The sequence below is a fragment of the Tachyglossus aculeatus genome, chromosome X1, assembly GCF_015852505.1.
Source record: "Tachyglossus aculeatus isolate mTacAcu1 chromosome X1, mTacAcu1.pri, whole genome shotgun sequence".
NCBI classification, from domain to species: Eukaryota; Metazoa; Chordata; class Mammalia; order Monotremata; family Tachyglossidae; genus Tachyglossus; species Tachyglossus aculeatus.
In genome coordinates this window covers 54470231-54492545 of record NC_052101.1, presented here as the reverse complement: position 1 = coordinate 54492545, position 22315 = coordinate 54470231, and the positions used below count along the sequence as shown (strand labels likewise).

Sequence of the window (22315 nt, the reverse complement as noted above, 5' to 3'; positions counted from 1 at the left end):
CACTAGGGGACCGAAGCGTGTGAGCTGGGCTGTAGTAGGAGATCAGTGAGGTAAGGTAGGAGGGAGCAAGCTCATCAAGTGCTTTAAAACCCATGGTAAAGAGTTTCTGTTTGACGTGGAGGTAGAAGGACAACCCCTGGAGGTTCTTGAGGAATGGGGAGATATGGACTGAATGTTTTCTAAAAAAGGCAGCAGAGTGATATATGGACTGGAGTGGGGAGAGACAGGAGGTAGGGAGGTCAGGGAGGAGGCAGATGCGGTAGTCAAGTACTCAACAAAAATGCTCAGAAGAGCTGTCTTTCTTGTGGAGGGGAATGCTTAAGATAGTAAAACAATTCCTTATCATCTGCTTCTGTGCTGGTTCCCATTATCTGTCACCATTGGCTGCCTTAATGGCCAAACCCCCTACAGTGCTTTGAAGAACCCCTAGGGATTCATTTACCCTGATTGACAAACCCTAGACTACAGGATTGCCCATCAGTATAAGGACAATCCTAGTCACACAGCTATTTTGGGATAGGCCAGAACTTTTCAGAGGGTACAGTTTGGCTTGTCTCAGCATTTCCCAAATCCTCCCTCCCCCTCCATCCGAAGAGCCTCCACACTGGTCGAGGTGCTCCTCCCGTCGGGGCTAGACTACAGTCTCTGCCTCCTTGGCAATCTCCCTACTTTCATTCACTGTCGTATTTATTGAGCACTTACTGTGTGCAGAGCACTGTACCAAGAGCTTGGGAGGGTACAGTACAGCACTAAACAGACACATTCCCTGCCCACGATGAGCTTACAGTCTTCCAGCTGTGTCCTTGTCCGATCCATACTTCAGTCTAAACATCAGTCGGCACACATCTCCCCCACTCCTCAAAAACCCCCAACGGGTATCCATCCCTCTCTGCATCTTGCAGAAACTCCTGACCACTACCTTTAAGGCATTCATTCCATCAACTCTCACCCCTGACATACCCATTCTTTTCTGTCACTGCACCTTAGCTCCACTCTTCATTCGTCCCCAACTCACCTTCTCACCTGCCTCGTTCCCGACTCTCCCACTCCCAACCTTCTGCCCACACACATCTTCTTGCTTAAAACACCTTTCCCCTTCAAATCCACTAGACCACAGCTCTCCCCACCTTCAAAGCCCTTGTGAAATCACACCTCCTCCATGAGGCCTTGCCTGATTATATTTTCTTTTCAAAATCCCTTTAACGACTATAAATCCTTTTACAATCCTCCAACTACAACCTCAGCACTTACCTACAACCACCTGTGGCACTCCTGTACATATTGATTTACCCACTCCACTGTATAATCACCTACTCGTGCACATATCCATCGTTCTAGTGTCTTCTTCCTCCCATCTGTAAAGTAGGTTGTGTCTCTCTCCCCTGTTAGAGGGCAAAGATCGTGTCTTTTACCTTTATTGTAGCCTTCCAAGTGCTAATTACAGTGCTCTGCCCACAAAAACCACTTAAAAAATTCGTTGATATAGTTTAGGCTCCAAGGAGCCTTAGAGTAATCTGCTGTGGTCTCCTGCCTGTTCCAGAAAACTCCAGGAGGGCAGTTGTGTGGTTAACCTAGGAGCCCCAGGGGGTTTGGGGAATCAGAATGGAATTAGACCCACTAGCTGTCAGAACCATCCCAGCACCCTGGGAGTTATCCAGACAGGGAATGTCCAGACCCCAGGTCACAAATACACATTTTAAGCATATACACTATTTTAAGCAGATACACCCTTTCTGTAGAATTCCCTTCTCGGCAGACAAAAGGCCTGGGAGTCAGAAGGACCTGGGCTCTAATCCCAGCTTCACCACTTGTCTGCTGTGTGACCTTGGGAAAGTCATTTCACTTCTCTGTGGTTGTTACCTCATCTGTAAAATGGGGATTAAGATTGTGAACCCCACGTGGGACATGGACTGTGTCCAGCCCGATTAGCTTGTATCTACCATAGTAAGTGCTTAACAAATACCATTAAAAAATAGTTATCCCTCTTTAGTTTTGAGAATTCCAAGTAGCAAGAAATATTTTCCCACAGGTCCTGGAACGGGAAATTATGAAAAATTGTAGCCATTTTTAAAACATTAAAACCTCAGTTACATGAAACACCTATCCTTCCAGGTAACTTCTTAAAGACTATAAGTCAGTTTTTCTGCTGATGGAAAAAACATTCTTTCCCCATCCTGCTTTTTAAATTGTAACTTCCTTTGCTTTCTTTCAAAATGTTCAAAGCACATTTGTCTTCTCATGAACCTCCGAAGGTAAAGAGGAACAGATGCTAATTATCCTTATTTTAAGAGGTGAAACGTTTTGCCCAAACTCACCCTGTCAGGTATTTGTGGTGCTATATGACAACTGACTGCAGTCCCCTGGATCCCAGCCCAGTGCTTAGCCACTGATGCTCAAGCCGGGATGGCCCTGCCACTTAGAAGAATTTCATGATACAAATAAGAGTGACTCTCACGTGAGCTAAGGGATTTGAAAAAATAGTGGGTCTGGGTCCTTCCTCTTGGGGAAGGTATGGGAAAGACCAGAAAAGGTTTGTTGATTGTCCACGACAGCCCGCCAACCTGGTGCCCAAGCCCTGGTCCTGGCTGGGACCCAGGGCAGATGGAGCAAGGGGCCCACCATGGGACCTTGGCCATTTGGAGGTTGGTGCTTCAGCCCCTGCTTCTTTGTGGAAAAGGAGGGTAAACTGGGGAGGGCAGCCTTTGTAAATATTTAGAATACTGTGGACTTGCTGTTACCGGATTGGGGAAAAGGGTAAACTCCAAGGCGTCAGGGACTCTCTTCAATTTAATATGGCTTTTGTCTTATTTCCATACACCTAGTGCGCTGCCATGCACAGAGTAGGTGCTCAACAAATCATAATAATGATAAATAAGCAGAATTAAATATTCTTCAGAAAGAACTGATTTTGTCTAAACTATTTGCTAACGATGTGATTCAGGACAAAAGAGAATAGAGTTGCTGAGCGAATAGAAATTGGACTACTAGCAGCTGCAAAGAATAACAACAAATTCTCACCACAAGAGTTAAATGGAGAATATAATTGAATATAGGATTAATACATTCAAATTATTGAGTCATTTTAGCCTTTATTTTATAAGGAGTGGTGACTTTTTGTGAATATTCATGTTAGAACACATGCTAAATTGAATGTGGCATCGAAAAAAATGCTTAAGGAAGAGGAAAGGAGAACCTAAACCAATGAAATTTGCAGTAATTCTGAACAGACTTGTGGAGTAATATTTCATGGGGATTTTTTTTTTTTATTTGCTAAGGGAGATTAGCACTTCAAACTGATTCATTACCATTAGCTGTGAGCATAAGTACTCTCTGAAGGGGAAGGAAAGGATTTCTCTTTAGAAGGATCAGAGTTGAAAGCTGTAAAATGTCAACTTCAGACAGTGCACTTCAAAGGAAGTTGCTGCTTTAATTAGTAAACCTGTATTCCCCACTTCCCAGGGTACTTTGAATTACTTTAAAACCCCTGTGACAGTTTAGACCTGGAGTTTTGTTTTGCAGCCTTCCTTGTTTATGCAATTGCAATTGTTAGATTTCTGCTTCATATTTCTCCAAAGATAGGTCTGTATTAGCTAGGTTTGTATGCTTCAAACATAATTAGTAGTTGGTATTTCAGATGCGTCTCGAAGGTAGTAATTTGGGAAATTTTTTTAGATAGAGTACAATTACAATTGGTTTTAGAAATGTCCAAAAATGAATATTTTTTCTTGGGGTCTAGATGGAGGCAAGCAGAGAGTTGTAGGTTTGAACAGCCCCATATAGAATCCTAGCTTGCCACTTGCAAGTGAATCTGAATAAACTTTTTGACTACATCTCTAAGTTACGGAATCTATATAATGTCTTTCAAAATGCACCTCTTTCCATGGCAAAGGAGAAGCATCCTTGAGGGCTTATTCAGAGCTGCCACATTAGAGGGTTCACAGTGGCCCTGCTCAAATTCTTAAACTCTCTGTGGAACAACACCATGTGTGTGGTAATCCAATTGTAATGTCACATTTCTCACTTTCCCAAATTCCCTCTTAGATTGTCACAGACTCCGCTTCTGTTGAACGCTTGTTGGGGAAAGCAGATGTCCAGCGTCCCCAAGTAGTAGAATATTGTGTGGTCTGTGGAGACAAAGCATCAGGTAAGCCAACATAAATGCTGCCTTTGGTTGGAAAGAAAGTCTGCATATAATACTTCGATCCTGATATTGGGAGGAAGCTGTTCCTAGAGAGCGGAAAAAAGAGCTTTTCCTTGGGAATCAATCAGGGGTATTTATTGAGCACTTACTGTGTGCAGAGGAACTGTACTACTGTACTAAGCGCATGGGAGAGTACAAGATAACAGAGTTGCTAGACACATTCCCAGCCCATGGCGAGCTTGTGTTGAAACCAGTTAAAGTTCACTGCTGTGGTTGGGGCAGCAGCTAAGAAGAAAGTTGGAAGGAAGGTGAAGTATGAAGAAACACCAGTGCCCCTCTGTAGCAGTCCAGCGTGTTTGGTGGAAGAGGAGTACCATGCAATCCTGTTGATGGACTGTATGTATGGTTCTGCATTTGTCTGCAGGCTCCAAATTACTAATCGATTCTTTGTATAAATCATTAGCAGCCTGATACATTACAACTAAATAGAACAGAGTGAAATTAAATGGAACTGTCTTTATTCATGCTGTGCGGCTATTGCGTTAGGTGAGAGGGGCAGGGTCATTGGCTCAAGATCAGTGGCAAGAGAAAGGGAGGACAGGGAGGGCGAGAGAGAGAGAGAGCGAAACATACACACCACTAGAGAACCAGATTAATCCCGATACAGTGGAGCAACTGCTGAGGGCCCCGCATTTCTTGGCCCCTCAGAATCAGACAAGAAAATCCCAGTTTGTGGATGTGAACCACATTGGCCTCTTCAGGCTAAGCAGCTCACACATGTGTAACTGATTCCGAGCCAAGGAGAAGAACGATGTGGCAAAAAAAGGAACTTCCGTTCCATAAATCCCAATCCCAATTCTCAAGTCTCTCACCCATACTCTCTTGTCCAGCCCCGGAACCTCCAAGATAGATTTGATCCGGGCCTGCACCGCCTACTGAAACACCCTCACCCAGATCATCTTCCACTCAGGCAGCAAGAAAATAGGGGCTTAGACGAGGGTAGCCAAACTGTAACTCATGAGCCACCTGTAGCTCTTGTTCACTTCCTGTGTGTCTCACGGTGAAAAGCTGGGTAGGAAAGTGATTTTGTTAAAGCAGTGATGGGCTGCAGTGGGTCCAGCCCTTTGGCGAGGAGCGGTGCTCCCGACTTTGGGGGCCCAAACTGGATGGCAGGATGACACCCAGCCTCACACCTCAGCTCCAGCTCTCCTCACCACTTCCACTTGTCACATCCCACCCCACCCCCAAATGCCTGCTCACCTTTCCATTAAAGGAATTTTTTTTTTTGATCTGCAGCTCTCAGCCATGTTACGTTTTTTGGTTTGTGGTACAGGGAATGTGTCTACCAACTTCTTGTACTGTACTCTCCCAAGCTGTTAGTACAGTGCTCTGCACACAATAAGTGCTCAGTTGATAACATCGACTGATTGATGGAGTGATTCAGTTCATGACGTTGGCCACCCTGGGGCTAAAATGAGTCCATCCTTAGCTCACCTTTTCTGGCAGCTTGGGTCTTTGCTTCCATTATGGAGTTGCTTGCTGTCAAAGGTTTCCAGTTGGGAAAAGCACAGCATCCCTCCGAAAGTCCCAGAAGCTCTGGAGAGCAGTCACTGATGGTCCAGGAATATGTCTCTCCTACTTCTCTGCTTTCACCTGTGACCCACAGACAACCTCACAGCCTAAATGTTTGACACGCGGGGTTTATATGGCTTGCTGTGTGTTACCATTCATCATCTAATCAATACTGTGTGTTTTGTAGAACACTCTATTGTAGATTCTGCACATTATCATACAGGGGAAGCACAGTGAGTCCTTTGGGTAGGGAGTTCTTTGTGGAATTTTTAACCACTCCTCCAGCCAAGGTCACAGAGGGCAGTAGTGTGCTTCCAGTAGAGCCCCACTTAGGCCAAGATCCTGCATCCATACTTGATGAAACCCAGCTTCAATTCTGGGGAGGGCGGGATCATCACATTGTCCCTTTGGGTTGGAGGAATTTATAGCCTCAGTGAATGTCCAGGGATTGCTGCCTGAAATAATAAAAATTCTGGTATTTGTTAAGCCCTTGTTATGTGCCATGCACTGCACTGAGCGCTGTACTGATTCAGTCAATTGTGTTTATTGAGCGCTTACTGTGTGCAGAGCACTGTCCTAAGTGCTTGGAAAGTATAGTTTGTCAATAAAGAGAGACGGTCCCTGCCTACCGTGGGCTTATAGTCTGGGACACAGTCCCTGTCCTACATTCTAAGGAGGAAGGAGAACAGGTATCGGATCCCCATTTTGCAGAAAAGAAAACACAGTCGCAGAGAAGTTCAGTGACTTACCCAAGGTCACTCAATCGGTGGTATTTATTGTGTGCTTACTTTGTGCAGAGCACTTCACTAAGTGCTTGGGAGAGTACAGTACGACAGAATTGACAGTCACGTTCCCTGCTCACAACGAACTGAGAGTACACTGAGGAGGAGACCGACAATATAAATAAATAATTTACAATATATAATTTAAAGATATGTATGTAAATGCTGTGGGGCGGAGGTGAATATCAAATGCCCAGAGGTCACAGATCCAAGTACAGATCCAAGGTCACACAAGAGACAAGTGGCAGGGCCGGGATTAGAATCCAGGTCCTCCGACTTCCTGTCCCTTATTCATTCCACTAGGCTACACTGCTTCTCACCTGCACCTGAAGTAGCTAGAGACCCCAAGCAGTGTCAGGTGTTGGTTGGCCCAAGCCTGGCCTAGTCATTCATTCATGCAATCGTATTTATTGAGTGCTTACTGTGTACAGAGCACTGTACTGAGCGCTTGGGAAGTACAAATCAGCAACATATAGAGATGGTCCCTACCCAACAATGGGCTCACAGTCTAGAAGGGAAAGACAGACAAAAAACCCCAACAAAACAAGTAGACAAGTGTCAATCCCATCAGAATAAATAGAATTATAGCTATGTACACATCATTAATAAAATAGAGTAATAAATATGTACAAATATACACAAGTGCTGTGGGGAGGGGAAGGGCAGAAGGAGGGAGGGGGGTGATGGGGAGGGGAGGAGGAGAGGAGAGGAAAAAGGAGGGGCTCAGTCTGGGAAGGCCTCCTGGAGGAGGCTTTGAAGGGAGGAAGAGAGCTAGTTTGGCAGATTTGTGGAGGGTGGGCATTCCAGGCCAGAGGTAGGACGTGGGCCAGGGTCGACAGCAGGACAGGTGAGAACGAGGCACTGTGAGGAGGTTAGTTGCAGAGGAGTGGAGTGTGCGGGCTGGGCTGGAGAAGGAGAGAAGGGAGATGAGGTGTGGGGGGCAAGGTGATGGAGAGCTTTGAAGCCGAGAGTGAGGAGTTTTTGCTTCATGTGAAGGTTGACAGGCAACCACTGGAGATTTTTGAGGAGGGGAGTGACATGCCCAGAGCGTTTCTGTACAAAAATAATCCGGGCAGCAGAGTGAAGTATAGACTGAAGCAGGGAGAGACAGGAGGATGGGAGATCAGAAAGGATGCTGATGCAGTAATCCAGTTGGGGTATGATGAGAGATTGTACCAACAAGGTAACGGTTTGGACGGAGAGGAAAGAGCGGATGTTGGCGATGTTGTGGAGGTGAGACTGGCAGGTTTTGGTGACGGATTGGATGTGTGGGGTAAATGAGAGAATGGAGTCAAGGATGACAGCAAAGTTGCAGGCTTGTGAGATGGGAAGGATGGTAGTGCTGTCTACATCCAGGAGTGCCGGGAAAGTCAGGGAGCGGACAGGGTTTGGGATTGTTGAGTTTTTGTTCCCAACGAAGTGGGTCCTGCTGTCAGCTAGAAAGAGAGTTTCTGTATTACAGGACCTTTCGGATTGCCAAAAGCCCCAAAATTTTGTCCTCTCCCTTCCCAATCCATTCACCTTCTCTTCTGAGTTAAAAAAAAAATCTGTAATGCTTTTATGTACTGCTGGGTAGGAACCGTCTCTATATGCTTCCGACTTGTACTTCCCAAGCGCTTAGTACAGTGCTCTGCACATAGCGCTCAATAAATGATTGAATGAATGAATGATAGAAACTCCACCTGCCGTTTAAGCAGTCAGTTTACTGGCCCTGTCTTAGAAACAGTTCTTGGGAAAAAATATTATGATTTTTCCTTTGATAAAAGTGTATATGCACTTTCTTTCTAGGTCGGCACTATGGGGCTGTCAGTTGTGAAGGTTGCAAAGGTTTCTTTAAAAGGAGTGTAAGAAAGAATCTGACCTACAGTTGTCGTAGCAACCAGGATTGCATCATCAATAAACATCACCGAAACCGCTGCCAATTTTGTAGGCTTAAAAAGTGCCTAGAGATGGGCATGAAAATGGAATGTGAGTAACCAGGACTAAAAATTATAGCATATCCACTGTGAGTAAAAATGTGAAAACTGCTGTTTAAGTTTTCAGTTCTTAAATTTTCTCTTGGGGGGAAAGAAAGCCCTCTACTTACTATTAAGATTTATTTTATCTTCTATGTGAACTAGGTTGCTACATTGTCGTGGTACTAGCAACACTGGTGAGATCCAAGCCAAATGAAGATAGGTTCCTTGTGCGATTTGATTCAGTGCTTAGAACGGTACTTGGCGTATAGTAAGCGCTTAACAAATATGATTATTATTATTATTATTCATACCTTTCTGAAATGTTCTGATTTGGGTTTTTCATCATCCATTAAAGTTTTAACTCCACTGTAAAACTAAGCGGAAGCTCTTACACTTGGTACTTGTATTCACCAGGTACTAGGCTCCATTTTATTGCTGTGTGTACACTCTTCACAGCCCCACCCCACCATTACTGTCTTTTAAGAAGAACAGCTTCGCAGGTTCATTTCAACTGCCCTTCCGACTTTTTCCTGAAGGATTTACTACAAGTAAACTTTGCCACTGGGGTTTACATTTTTTTTTCCGATAAGCCACGATCTCAGACACCTGCTTTACTTTATGCATCAAATCCTCCATAAAACAGAATGGATGGTTCTGTGAAGAAAGAAGTACCTTGGGGGTTGGGGTTGGGGAGATGCCAAACCCCAATCTATGGTCTAATATGACATTTTTGTTTGGGTGTTGAGATTTCTATTTTCTACCAGATTAGTTTTTGAAAAGGAAATACCAAGCTAATACTGTGGTTAGGCCTTGTGTACATTATCAAGCTTCCATCTTTAAGAGTTAGGGATTAGAAACTCTTTTTTCATTCACATTATTTTCTTTAAATCTGGATGTGTTTGTATTTTAGCGGTTCAGAGTGAAAGGAAGCCATTTGATGTACAACGGGAGAAACCAACCAATTGTGCAGCTTCAACAGAAAAAATTTATATCAGAAAGGACCTAAGAAGCCCTCTGATAGCCACTCCAACTTTTGTAGCAGATAAAGATGGGACAAGGTAAATTCTAATAATGTGCCTGGACCATAGTAAGCGCTTAACAAATACCATAATAAAGTAGGCCTGTTTGAAGTTGGTTGAAAATATGATCGGTAAAGGGCTGTGTGCGTTATAGCAGTGAACCCGTTCAGCAGTTTTTTATAGAGAGTCCAGCCAACTCTAATTTTAACAGGCATGACAATCATCATTTTTTTTTATTTTAAAGAGACTTGGAAAAAAAAAGTGTCTATATCGGGTCCTAAACTGAACGGAGCCGGTTTCAGTATAAAAATCCTTTAGACTTAACACTTGCAAACGTAAGGTTTCTTGAAGTTCATTAAGACCTGGATTCATTGCATTTATTTCTTACGGATTTATTACGGATATGCTATCACTGTTTCATAATTAAAATCCTAAGGCTTTCCAGCAGGGAAGAGTAAAATGCTTCTTGGTTTTTAGAGATGAGTTCCAGTGAAATGTTCCTGTGCATACTAGTTAACAGTCTAATGGGGAAAGAAAGCATAAGCAGCTGTTAATGTAACAAAAGGAAATAAGGTGAACAAGGACGCGCTGGGGTTGGGAACATCTTGGAGACTCGGTATAGGGCATTTTATCTCATGACAAAATGTCAACTGCAGTCAGGTTGGAAGGTGGGTACAAAAACTACTTTTTGTTCTCTTCTTCTAAGGCTCATTTTTTCTTGGCAGCTCTCTTTAAACAGCTTGTAGATTAGTGTTTTCAATTTGGTGTGGTCCTGCCTCAAAATGTGAAAGCTAGTACAATTTAATACCCAGTATATTAAGTTAGTTAAGCTCCTTCTGCTGAAAATGATTAAGCGACTTAGTGTAATGAACTTTTCAAATGCACTGGATGTGCTGAATAACTTAAATCGTGATAGAGTGGAACTGTACTGGAAACTGAATTGTGTTCTATTTTTAAACAGACAAACGGGTCTTCTCGATCCAGGAATGCTTTTGAATATCCAACAGCCTTTGATACGCGATGATGGCACACTCCTCGTAGCTACAGATTCCAAGGTAATATTTCATTTCCTCAGTATGAAAGCTATTCGTTTGCGTGCTTGGGTTCGTCAGTCATTTTTGACCATGATTTATTTGAATGGCTAATTGAAACCTTTTTTTATCATTATAAATAACCAGCGCTTTTTTCTGTGAAAAGAGTCACGAACTCTCCCACTCCCCCTAAGTGATCTCCTTACTGGGGAAGTGTGTTGTGGGCAGCCCTATAGAGCAAAGAGAGATGTTTTACGGTGTAGGTGCTGCTAAGATTTGTAGTCCGTTGATACAGTTGGATCTTCTTGTCTGGCACAAACCTTGGCAGTGGTGCATGGGTGAGGCAAAGAGGTACCAAAATGTGTTCCAATACATCTCCTTTAGTGAAAAGCACTGATGATTATCACTGCTATTAATCCCTGCCGTATGATTTTCTTTCTGCTTTCCTCTTCTATGCTTCAGGTAGTGATTTTTGTTTACATGGAATTTTGTGACAAATGCTCACATGCGGCAGAGGCTTCTCCACCAACCATTCACTGAAATATGAATTACATTAGGCAAAACCAGTAAGCTATCTGGGACGGATTGAACCCTGGGTTGTGTTCCATTAAACACGTTAGGACTTAGGTTTCAGTTTGGTGAAATTTGGGGGTTACATTCTAATATAACATTCTAATACATTCTATATTTATGTTTCCTTACCATACACTTGCAATCGTTTGTCTTGTAGTAGGTGCAACTGTTCTCTTCCAAAGTTTACCTATTCCTATTTAGAAATGATTTGGAGTACTGAAACTGGGTTGAAGGCAAATTAACCCATTGACCATAGGCATGAAATTGAATACATAATAACTAGCAAATCCAAAGGCATCCTCATAATACGTGAGAGATGATTAAAGACGGGCACAAAGCCAGTGCCTGTGCAGCTCAATTCTCATGGGCGAGGGTAATGACGGAACTGACAGTTTTGTCTGACAAGAAGACCAGGGCCGGCTTCATACATTCAGCTGCCTGGGGCAGAGCCAGAAAGGTCACCTCCAGTGTTCTTCACGACACCCTCAATGTCACCGTTGGACACCATTGTTTAGGGGAGACCGGTTCTCCCTCACCGCCCTACGACTGAGCGCCCTGGGCAGCTCGGCTCCAAGACCCCAACTGACACACTGTTAACAGATCACTTCTGCCCCACAGCCATCTTGAGAAGGGCAAGTGGCATAACCATCTTGGAGAGAAACTGCATGTCCACCATCTTTGACGAGGGCCAGGTTGTGGAAGGTCCTGGGAGGCCTCCCCCTGAGGAGATAGCTTAATTCACTTACTGTATGAAGCCAGCCTGGGAGAAGACACTGTTCCTCCAATTCTGGATCAAAAGATCTTGATGGCTTTTGTGGAGATGATGAAATGGTCTGATCACCATGCTCAGTTCTCCTGTGATGCATATTTTCACTATGTGATTTGGAGAGACACTTTTAGGGAATTAGGGAACAGTCTTCTGGCAACGCCTATCTATCCCGATAAATTGTGATAGAACTTTGGGAGAAAAGGTGGTGGGTGTCCTTGTGTGTAGTTTCCGCCCAAGCGCATGTACTACAAGGCAAATTTTCCTTACCTTGGGGTTTGTCAAGGACAGGATTCTTGTGTTAGGAAAACTGAGTGTAGTACCTGAGTTCCTTTGGTGGTGAATTTTACAAGAGAAGGTTCTAGTCTCGGGTTTTAACTGCGTTATGAAGCTGCTTTAAGGGTCCAATTCATTTCGTTTGTTGTGAGAACAGCCTGAGCAGAGGGTTTCCTTCCAGAATCAGGAGCTACATTTTGTTTGGCTCCATGCTTAGCCAAGTTTGCTAAAGGTTTAGGTGTAGCCAGGGAACATCCTCTCTGAGGAAAAAGCATTCTTATTTTGACCAAGAAAGCTAAAAGCATCGACTTTTATAGCGCACATCTCCGGAGGAAATATTCCCCCTCTGTTGTGCAGCATGCCCTCCTCTTTTGGCAGGCACTATTTGCGCTTCGGTGTCAGTCAGTGGATAAATTACAGCTGCTCTACCGTACATTACCACAGAAAGCAGGTGACTGCTTTGGATGGGAAAGAGTCACAGTCTTCATGGCGTATGGCGAGTACTCTTCAGTAGTGGTATGATGAAAGGCATCTCATTAGGGTCATTAGGTAGGAGGCAGAATCCAGAGAGGGCAATTGAGAAGGGATGCCCCATATGGGACAAGGGACTGTGCCCAATCTGACTTGTATCTACCCTAGCGCTTAGAACAGTGCTTGTCACGTAGTAAGCGCTTGACAATATAATAAGAATAATGATGATAAACGCAGCCCTATCAGGAAAGCATTTTACCCTAACTGTGTTCCTTTGATTGCCTGAGAGTTGTTTCTTTCTTTATAGGCTGAAACAAGCCAGGGTGCTTTGGGTACATTGGCAAATGTAGTAACATCCCTTGCAAACCTCAGTGACTCCCTCAATAATGGCGACACTTCAGAAATGCAACAAGAGGACCAGTCTGCAAGTGAGATTACTCGGTATGAACTTGTAGTAGTAGCAGCATACTTGGCAAGTCATCTTGAGGCAACCAGAGCTTCGCATTCATTAAATCAGCCCCATAGCTACATGATTGGAATTAGGTGCCACTCTGTTTTGACAACTGCAGTATAAGCTCTGCAGCTATCAGAAAGCTGTCACAATGAGCCTGAGCTCCTGTCTTCTTTTAAATATTAGTTACTGAAACTTTGCCCTATGTTTTAAAAATGTGGTCTAATCAGCCAAGACTGGATTTCGCTTTCATCATCAATTGTATTTATTGAGCGCTTACTGTGTGCAGAGCACTGTACTAAGTGCTTGGGAAGTACAAGTTGGCAACATATAGAGACAGTCCCTACCCAACAGTGGGCTCACAGTCTAAAAGCCCTGGAATATGAAAATTTAAGTGATGGGTGACAGCAAAAATTAAAATTAAAAAAAAATTATACCTGTCACTAGGCAGTTGTTATTTGATCTTCAACACTGTTTGTTTTGGTTAGCTCTTAAGATTTTAGAGATGACTTGTTCCCTTCAGTCTTTCCTCATTTTTCTTTCATATTTTCTAAGTGAATTTGATGCTCATGGAAGTCAGAGACTGAGAGCATTGGTTTGTTCCAGACATAGTGTAAGCTACTCTGTAAGTGCCTTCCCTGCGACTCTGCCGTTGTGTTTTAATCTCTATGCCTAATCATCAGACGACTTTTGTCTTCGGCCTATAATGCAGAGATGGGCCAGTTCCTTCCAGGTCTCCCATTAGTTTTTTTAGGTTAAAAAAATGGGGACCAAATTGGGATCTGGAAACCTCATTTACACCTGGGACCTAAGGTCGAGTTAAAATCCAGGTGTGTCACATGCCTCAGCATATAGAATTCACTTCCCCCACCTACCACTCGGTGATGCTGTAAGGACGAACAGTGCTTAGAATACTTTGAGCGCCTCACGTGAAAGGTACGTAATTGTCAAGGTGTTGACATTTTAATGAATCCTGTTCTCCTCCCACCGAGGAGGAATCAAGGTAAGGTAAGGCTGTGGAGAAATGCCTGGACAAACCTCCACAGTTCTCTTCAGGGGGTTGGAGATATCCCCGAATCCCGCTTAACTGAAAAGGGCTGGTGGGGCCAGAGAGCCCCATTTGAGGGGAGGGATGTGAAAGCACACTTGCCCATGGTGTGCCTGGCTAGGCCCTCTGCACTTCGTCACTCTGCGGGGAGAAGACAGAGGGAGGGAGACCATTCACCCATTTCCGGTTCTGGAGGAGCGCGCTGCTGTCCCTGGAGCCTCAAGGGGAGAATTCCGGTCTTCACTTGGTTACGTGAAATGTTGGAGTGTGTGGGGCTTAACCTGGAAATGGCCGTAAAGTGGGATTTGGTCTTTCCTGTAAACCCTTGAGTCACACACTTGTGTGATTTTTGTTTGCTCAAAGGGCGTTCGATACTTTGGCTAAAGCACTTAATACCACGGACGGCTCTTCGACACCAAGCTTGGCAGACGGGATGGATCCTGCAGGAGGAGGAAACATTCATGTCATCAGCAGAGACCAGTCAACACCTATCATCGAAGTAGAGGGGCCCCTACTGACAGATACGCATGTTACGTTTAAGGTATGTGCATTCTGAGTTTGTGCAGTTCCGTGTTTTGTTCTTTCTTGGCTTTTGATTTCCTTAGTTTTAAAAAAGACGAAGCCCCATCAAGTTAGGTCATTTTACAGCTGCAGGGTTTCTTGCTGTAAGAGGATTAGTATAGTCTTATTATTTCGAAGGGGGAATGAAAACAGTGTTTCTCTCTTCTCCTGGTTTTGCAACTTCTTGGTTTGTGGAGGGATTCTGACTTGTCCCCAGTATAAACTCAGCCCAGTGGTATCCCAGTTATTTCATTTGAAAGTGCTGTCTCTCGTCCCTAAGGAATGACATCGAGTCTATGCAAAAAGGGCACCTGGCTGGTACGCGTAACCCTAAAAATTACCGATTTGGCCTGTGGCTCCAATGAAATGTAATGGAAGCTAGAGATTTTCTTTAACCTTCATGTTTTACTCAACTCCTGTTTCTTACAGCCTTGCAAATAAATCCCAACGTTGACCCACCCCTCAGTCCCTAGCCTGCCTAACCTTGACTTCACCAGTGATGAAATAAAATGCATAATTGCATTTTACGTCTCATCGCTCACAGTGAATGATGATGTTCGGGGAAAGACTGACATATAGCTGACCTAGAATTATGTAATATTATATGATTTTAACCTCTAAAAATATCGGGCTCTATTCTCCCCAGAGAACACGTATACCCCAGGAGCCGATGAGAGGGGGTGGAGTATTGGGCTCAACGAGTTTTCGTTTGACTCTCTGTCCTCATACTGAACCGTGTGTGTACCCCGTTTTCTCACAGCTCACAATGCCTAGTCCAATGCCAGAGTACCTTAACGTACACTACATTTGTGAGTCAGCATCACGACTGCTTTTCCTCTCAATGCACTGGGCTAGGTCCATCCCTGCATTTCAGGCACTTGGGTAAGTGGAAGTTTTCTTTAAGTGATGAGTTGAGTCATTATGTAAAATGTCTAAAATTTGTCAGGTGCCCCAGCATTGCTTCTGCTTAAATCAGTTCAGCAGGGCCTCAAGTTAAATATCCTCATTGACAAATAGCGAGGTTTGACACCCCTTCCCCGGGAAGTCTTGTTTCATGACAGGAGGAAAAATGAACCGAGAGAAGGTACCATATCTTGGAAGACCGTCTTAGAACAAAGGGCCAAGTATAGTGCAAGGCACCCAGTAGATGCCCAATAAATATCAACCGGGGGAGGTGATAGGATTTGGGATTGCACTGGCGATTGTAATGGGGAGAATGACCCATTGCCAGTTTTCAGACTGCCCTCTTACCATAACCAGCTTGGTTTGCACTGGTCCATGTCCTTTAGGTGACAAATTGGCAAGAGTAATCGTAGAGCTTGGAGGAGGTGCTAAAAACGTGATCAATCTGGAATCACCTCCGCCCATGTGAAATAGGCTTTGGTAGTAGCTTTCAAGGTGGTATTTTTGAGGTGGTCTGTTATGTCGAGAGCCTTCTGCCAGGTGTGCATTTTCTAAATTTATTCAGTGATATTTACTGAGCGCCTACTCTGTGCAGAGCACCATATTAAGTGGGGAAAGTCCTATGCAGTTGAGTTGGTAGAAACGATCCCCACCACTGCAGCTTCCAGTCTTGAGGGGCAGATGGACGTTAAAATAAATTACAGATAGGGGAAATAGTAGAGTATAAGGATATGTTCATAAGTGCAGTGGGACGGGGGTGAGTGTCATTGTGCTTAAGGGGTACCTTCATCGATCAATTGATGGAATTTATTAAGTATTTACAACTGTACTAGGCGCTTGGGAGAGTGCGATAGAGTAAGTAGACATGATCCCTGACCACAAGGAGCTTACAAACTATAATATAATTGGAACAAGTTGGGAAACGGCAGAGCTAAGTGCCCAATCAGCCCCTCTGTTATCTGGATGGCCTTTAGAAGGTTATTTTATACATCCCTATATTTTTCCACCTGAAAATGAGGGGCAGAGGTTTTATGGATATCGTTTTGGCTGGGACATAACCCTAGACTTAAAAAAATTTGGTGCTTTGACAAGCACGTCAGTCTTGACCCACTAGACGTGGCTGCACTGAACAATCAATCAGTCCGTGGCATTTATTGAACACCTATGCTTGGGAGGACACAATAGAGTTAGGAGGCATGATCCTGCCCGCAAGAAGCGTATAATTTAGCAAGGAAGACAGACGTTAAAATCAATTGCAAATAGGAAGAAGCATGGGCAGATAGATATGTGGATGAGTAAATGCTCCAACAGTAGAACGTGCCAGTGTGTTCTTCAGATGGCTATGAGTGTGTAAGGGAAGGTGGCCCCAGACGGCGAAGGTGGGAGTTGGGAGCCTATGACCTGGGAGGAAGAAAAGTCCATTGGGGAGGGCCTCGTTAAAGAGCTAGGATCTGTCAATCTGGCAGATTTGAAATGGGAAGGAATTCTAGACAGGAGGAAGAACGTGAGAGTGGCAAGTGGGAGAGAGGCGAGCACACATGCACCCTCAAAGCACTTGATAGCTACCTCACCCCCAGCCCCACAGCACTGATATACGTATCCTTATATCCTGCCATTTCCTCCTGTTGGTGATGTATTTCAGTGTCTGTCTCCTCCTCTAGACCGTAAGCTCCCTGTGGGTGGTTCAGCGTGTCTATTCATTCATTCATTTATTCAATCATATTTATTGAGCGCTTACTGTATGCAGAGCACTGTACTAAGCGCTTGGGAAGTACAAGTCGGCAACATGTAGAGATGGTCCTTACCCAACAACGGGCTCACAGTCTAGAAGGGGGAGACAGACAACAAAACAAAACATGTAGACTGGTGTCAAAATTGTCAGAACAAGTAGAATTAAAGCTATATGCACATCATTAACAAAATAAATAGAATAGTAAATATGTACAAGTAAAATAAATAGAGTAATAAATCTGTAAAAATATATACAAGTGCTGTGGGGAGGGGAAGGAGGTAGGGCGAGGGTTGGGGAGGAGGAGAGGAAAAGGGGGGCTCAATCTGGGAAGACCTCCTTGAGGAGGTGAGCTCTCAGTAGGGCTTTGAAGGGAGGAAGAGAGCTAGCTTGGCGGATGTGTGGAGGGAGAGCATTCCAGTCCAGGGAAGGACGTGGGCCGGGGGTCAATGGTGGGACAGGCGAGAATGAGGTACAGTGAGGAGTTTAGCGGCAGAGGAGCGGTGGGTGCGGGCTGGGCTGGAGAAGGAGAGAAGGGAGGTGAGGTAGGAGGGGGTGAGGTGATGGAGAGCCTTGAAGCCAAGAGTGAGCAGTTTTTGCCTGATTCGTAGGTTGACATGCAGCCACTGGAGATTTTTGAGGAGGGTGGTAACATGCCCAGACCATTTCTGCAAAACTCTGTTGAATTATACTCTCCCAAGCGCTTAATATAGTATTCTGTATACAGTTAAGGCATCAGTAAATACCCTCGATTGAATGACTGAAGGCACAGTGAGAAGTTGAACTTGGGAGGAACATAGAGTGTGAGTTGGGAGTGGATGATGGGGAGAGAGCTGTTAGAGTGCCTTATAGCCAATGGTCAGGAGTTTCTGCTTGATTAGGAGGGGAATTGATAACCACTGTAACTTTTTGAGGAGTGGGGAGACTTTTGCAGAATGGTAAAAACATTTTGCTTGGCAGCTGCTTGGAGTAAGCCTCACACTAAATACATATAATGTTATTGGGGAAAGAGACATAGAAGCAAAGCCAATGTTTTTGGAGCCATACATCACCAAACCTGTCTCTAATAGTAGTAGTGATGCTAATTCATTCAATTCAATTCATACATTCTTTCAGCTGTATTTATTGAGTGCTTACTGTGTGCAAAACACATTAGTAGTAGTAATAATGGTAGTAGTAGTATTTATTGAGCGCCTACTGAGTGCATTGCATTGTAATAAAGGCAGAAGCCCAATACAACGTTCCCTGCCCCCAAGGCAGGGAACACAATCACAGAAATAGTTTCACAACCCTCCAGTGGTTTTTTTTCCCCTCATAGGGGAGGAATGCATTTTAGAAGCACATTCATTCAATTCAGTCATATTTATTGAGCGCTTATTGTGTGCAGAGCACTGTACTAAGCACTTGGGAGAGTACAATATAATAACAGACACATTCCCTGCCCACAACGAGCTCACATCCATGAGTATCCCCAAATTCAGGGCCACATCCCTTGGTTTCAGAATGGTAAGGGGAGTATCCTGGGTTCTGCTAACCAGTCCTGTTTCCCAAGAGCTGGTTGCTCAGGGCTCAGAGGAGTTTCTTTCTCTCCCCTGTCTACCCTTTGCAACATTTCTCAGACAGCCATGACTCTCACACACTCTGCTCACCCAGACTCTAGAGCAGGGGTGGGCAAAAGAGCCCAATACATCAATCAGTCAATGGTATTCACTGAGCGCTTACTACTGAGCACTTACTTAGAGAAGCAGCGTGGCTCAGTGGAAAGAGCACGGGCTTGGGAGTCAGAGGTTATGGGTTCAAATCCCGGCTCCGCCAATTGTCAGCTGTGTGACTTTGGGCAAGTCACTGAACTTTTCTGTGCCTCAGTTACCTCATCTATAAAACGGGGATTAAGACTGTGAGCCCCACATGGGACAACCTGATCACCTTGTATCCTCCCCAGCACTTAGAACAGTGCTTTGCACATAGTAAGTGCTTAACAAATGCCACTATTAATATTATTATTGTTATCATTGGCAGAGCACTGTACTAAGCACTTGGGAGAGTACAGTACAACAGAATCAGCCGACATACTCCCTGCCCATAATGAGCTTACAGTATAGAGGGAGAGACAAACATTAATATGAATAAATAAGTAATTTATAAGAAATAAGTCAAAGATATGTACTTAAGTGCTGTGGGGTTGGGGGTGGGTCACATATCCAGAGGTCACAGAGCCAAGTGCACAGATGACACAGAAGGGAGGCTCGTGCTGGGGAAAAGAGGGCTTAGTCAGGGCTTAATAAAATGAAACCTTGAAACCTTTGAACCTTTGTGTGCAGAGAGCCAGTTACACCATTTAAACACACATCAGTGCAGCTTACTTCATTGTAAACTTACTGGTTTTAAATGTCTCACTCCCCTTTCCCCTGCTCCTGCTCCAGAGTCCCATTCGTTTCCAAAGAGAGACAGCTCTCACTCATTCCGAGTCATAGTTTTCAGACCCTTGCTGTAGAGGCGAATGATCTTAACTAGTTTTTAAGTAGTTAAATCCTAACAATAAGTCACTGACTGAGGTGGTAGAGCTTCAACAAAATATATAAACAAGATCTAATTAGCCCTTTGGTTTCAGCCAGACAGTGACTAAAAAGAGGTGTAGCATTTGAACAATGGCCCCAAAAAGAAATGCTGTGTCAAACGCCTGTTCCTATATTTAACTCCTTACGGAGGGGTGACTTCCCCCTCCTCGGGTACCTCATACGTCCTTGCAGTAGTCCTGGACATTTTCTCTGGTCTGTTTCCCCCTGCTAATGACACATAGAACTCATAGTTTTCCGGCTTGCCACCTCTGGGTTCTTCTTTCAGGCGAGAGATTTCATAAGATCAATCAATCAATCAATCATATTTATTGAGTGCTTACTGTGTGCAGAGCACTGTACTAAGCACTTGGGAAGTACAAGTTGGCAACATATAGAGACGGTCCCTACCCAACAGTGGGCTCACAGTCTAGAAAGGGGAGACAGAGAACAAAACAAAACATATTAACAAAATAAAATAAATAGAATAGATATGTACAAGTAAAATAAATAGAGTAATAAATACGAACAAACGTATATACATATATACAGGTGCTGTGGGGAAGGGAAGGAGGTAAGGCGGCGGGGATGGGGGGGGAGGAGGGGGAGAGGAAGGAGGGGGCTCAGTCTGGGAAGGCCTCCTGGAGGAGGTGAGCTCTCAGTAGGGCCTTGAAGGGAGGAAGAGAGCTAGCTTGGCAGATGTCGGGAGGGAGGGCATTCCAGGCCAGGGGGATGACATGGGCCGGGGGTCGACGGCGGGACAGGCGAGAATGAGGCACGGTGAGGAGATTAGCGGCAGAGGAGCGGAGGGTGCAGGCTGGGCTGTAGAAGGAGAGAAGGGAGGTGAGGTAGGAGGGGGCGAGGTGATGGAGAGCCTTGAAGCCGAGGGTGAGGAGTTTCTGCCTGATGCGTAGGTTGATTGGTAGCCACTGGAGATTTTTGAGGAGGGAAGTAACATGCCCAGAGCGTTTCTGGACAAAGACAATCCGGGCAGCGGCGTGAAGTATGAATTGAAGTGGGGAGAGGCAAGAGGATGGGAGATTGGAGAGGAGGCTGATACAGTAATCCAGACGGGATAGGATGAGAGCTTGAACGAGCAGGGTAGCGGTTTGGATGGAGAGGAAAGGGCAGATCTTGGCAATGTTGCGGAGCTGAGACTGGCAGGTTTTGGTGACGGCTTGGATGTGAAGGGTGAACGAGAGAGTGGAGTCGAGGATGACACAGGTTGCGGGCTTGTGAGATGGGAAGGATGGTAGTGCCGTCAACAGTGATGGGAAAATCAGGGAGAGGGCAGGGTTTGGGAGGGAAGACAAGGAGTTCAGTCTTGGACATGTTGAGTTTTAGGTGGCGGGCAGACATCCAGATGGAGATGTCCTGAAGGCAGGAGGAGATGCGAGCCTGGAGGGAGGGGGAGAGAGCAGGGGCAGAGATGTAGATTCTCATCTTTGAGAAGATACCAGTCAGTCAGTGGTCCTTATTGAGCACTCACTGTGTACAGAGCACTGCACTAAATGATCAGGAGGGTCCGATCCAACAGAGTTGGCAGACGTGTAACCTGCCCACAAGGAATTTACAGTCTAGAGGTTTAAAGCCGGCAGAATCATGATGAGTGGGGAGCATGTTGCTGCTTTTGCTCACCAGATTCCTTAGCATTACACAGGGTGTGGTAAACATAAGAAATTCATTCCTACCGGAAGTTGTTGGAACCACAAATATCCATAGGTTTAAGAGGGCTTTGGTTAAATTGATGTTCAAGAGTTCCTTAATGTATTTCAGAAGGGAAAAGTTAGGGATGTTAGTGTATCCTTAATCAATTGGATGGATCTCAAGGAGAGCATTCATCACCCGGTTCTAACAAGCATTCCGTCACCACTGTTGGAGACAGGATACTGATCTGACCCAGGGATTGCATTGTTTATGTTTTTAGTGTTCAGTAAGGGGGGCTTTCCTGCAACGATGAAAGTGTATCCCATCAAAATCCATCTTTTTTGGTTTGGGACGAACCACAGTTAATTTCCTATAGATTTCGAAAGCATTCTATGGTGCGTTTCTACATCACTGTTGAAGTGGCTAATGCTATGTAGGCTCAAGGGGAAAAACTTAAAAGATATCTGCCCTTTGAGAAGGGTTTAACCCATTTTTTTAAATCCTTTTTTATAGTCAGGACTGTAACACAAGCCTGGTGCGTGCCTGTTGGAATGAACTATTTACCTTGGGTCTGGCACAGTGCTCCCAGGTGATGAGTCTCTCAACTATTTTGGCAGCTATTGTCAACCACTTGCAGAACAGCATACAAGAAGGTATGTATTAGGGTTAACATCTGAGAGTTACTGCATATTGACTCACAAATGGCCTGTTAACCACGCCAGGAAATGTTTGCTCCTTGGTAACGTCTCTTTGGTGAAAACAAATCCCAAAATCTAAAGAAAGCTGGAGCTTTTTAGATACACATCTTGTCAACCCTTGGCAGTGATACAAA

General features: G+C 44.6%; 1 protein-coding gene across 3 annotated transcripts in view; it reads left to right on the top strand.

Annotated features, from left to right (window-relative positions):
* Positions 1-22315, top strand: part of NR2C2 (nuclear receptor subfamily 2 group C member 2) — a 103974-nt gene that overhangs the window by 72164 nt on the left and 9495 nt on the right. For all 3 annotated transcript variants that reach the window (XM_038740649.1, XM_038740648.1, XM_038740650.1), the window contains 8 exons: positions 4042-4144; positions 8284-8463; positions 9364-9511; positions 10434-10527; positions 12897-13030; positions 14452-14629; positions 15410-15531; positions 21997-22136. In XM_038740649.1, coding sequence (XP_038596577.1) covers positions 4042-4144; positions 8284-8463; positions 9364-9511; positions 10434-10527; positions 12897-13030; positions 14452-14629; positions 15410-15531; positions 21997-22136 — 1099 coding nt within the window. The remainder of the gene's footprint in view (positions 1-4041; positions 4145-8283; positions 8464-9363; positions 9512-10433; positions 10528-12896; positions 13031-14451; positions 14630-15409; positions 15532-21996; positions 22137-22315) is intronic.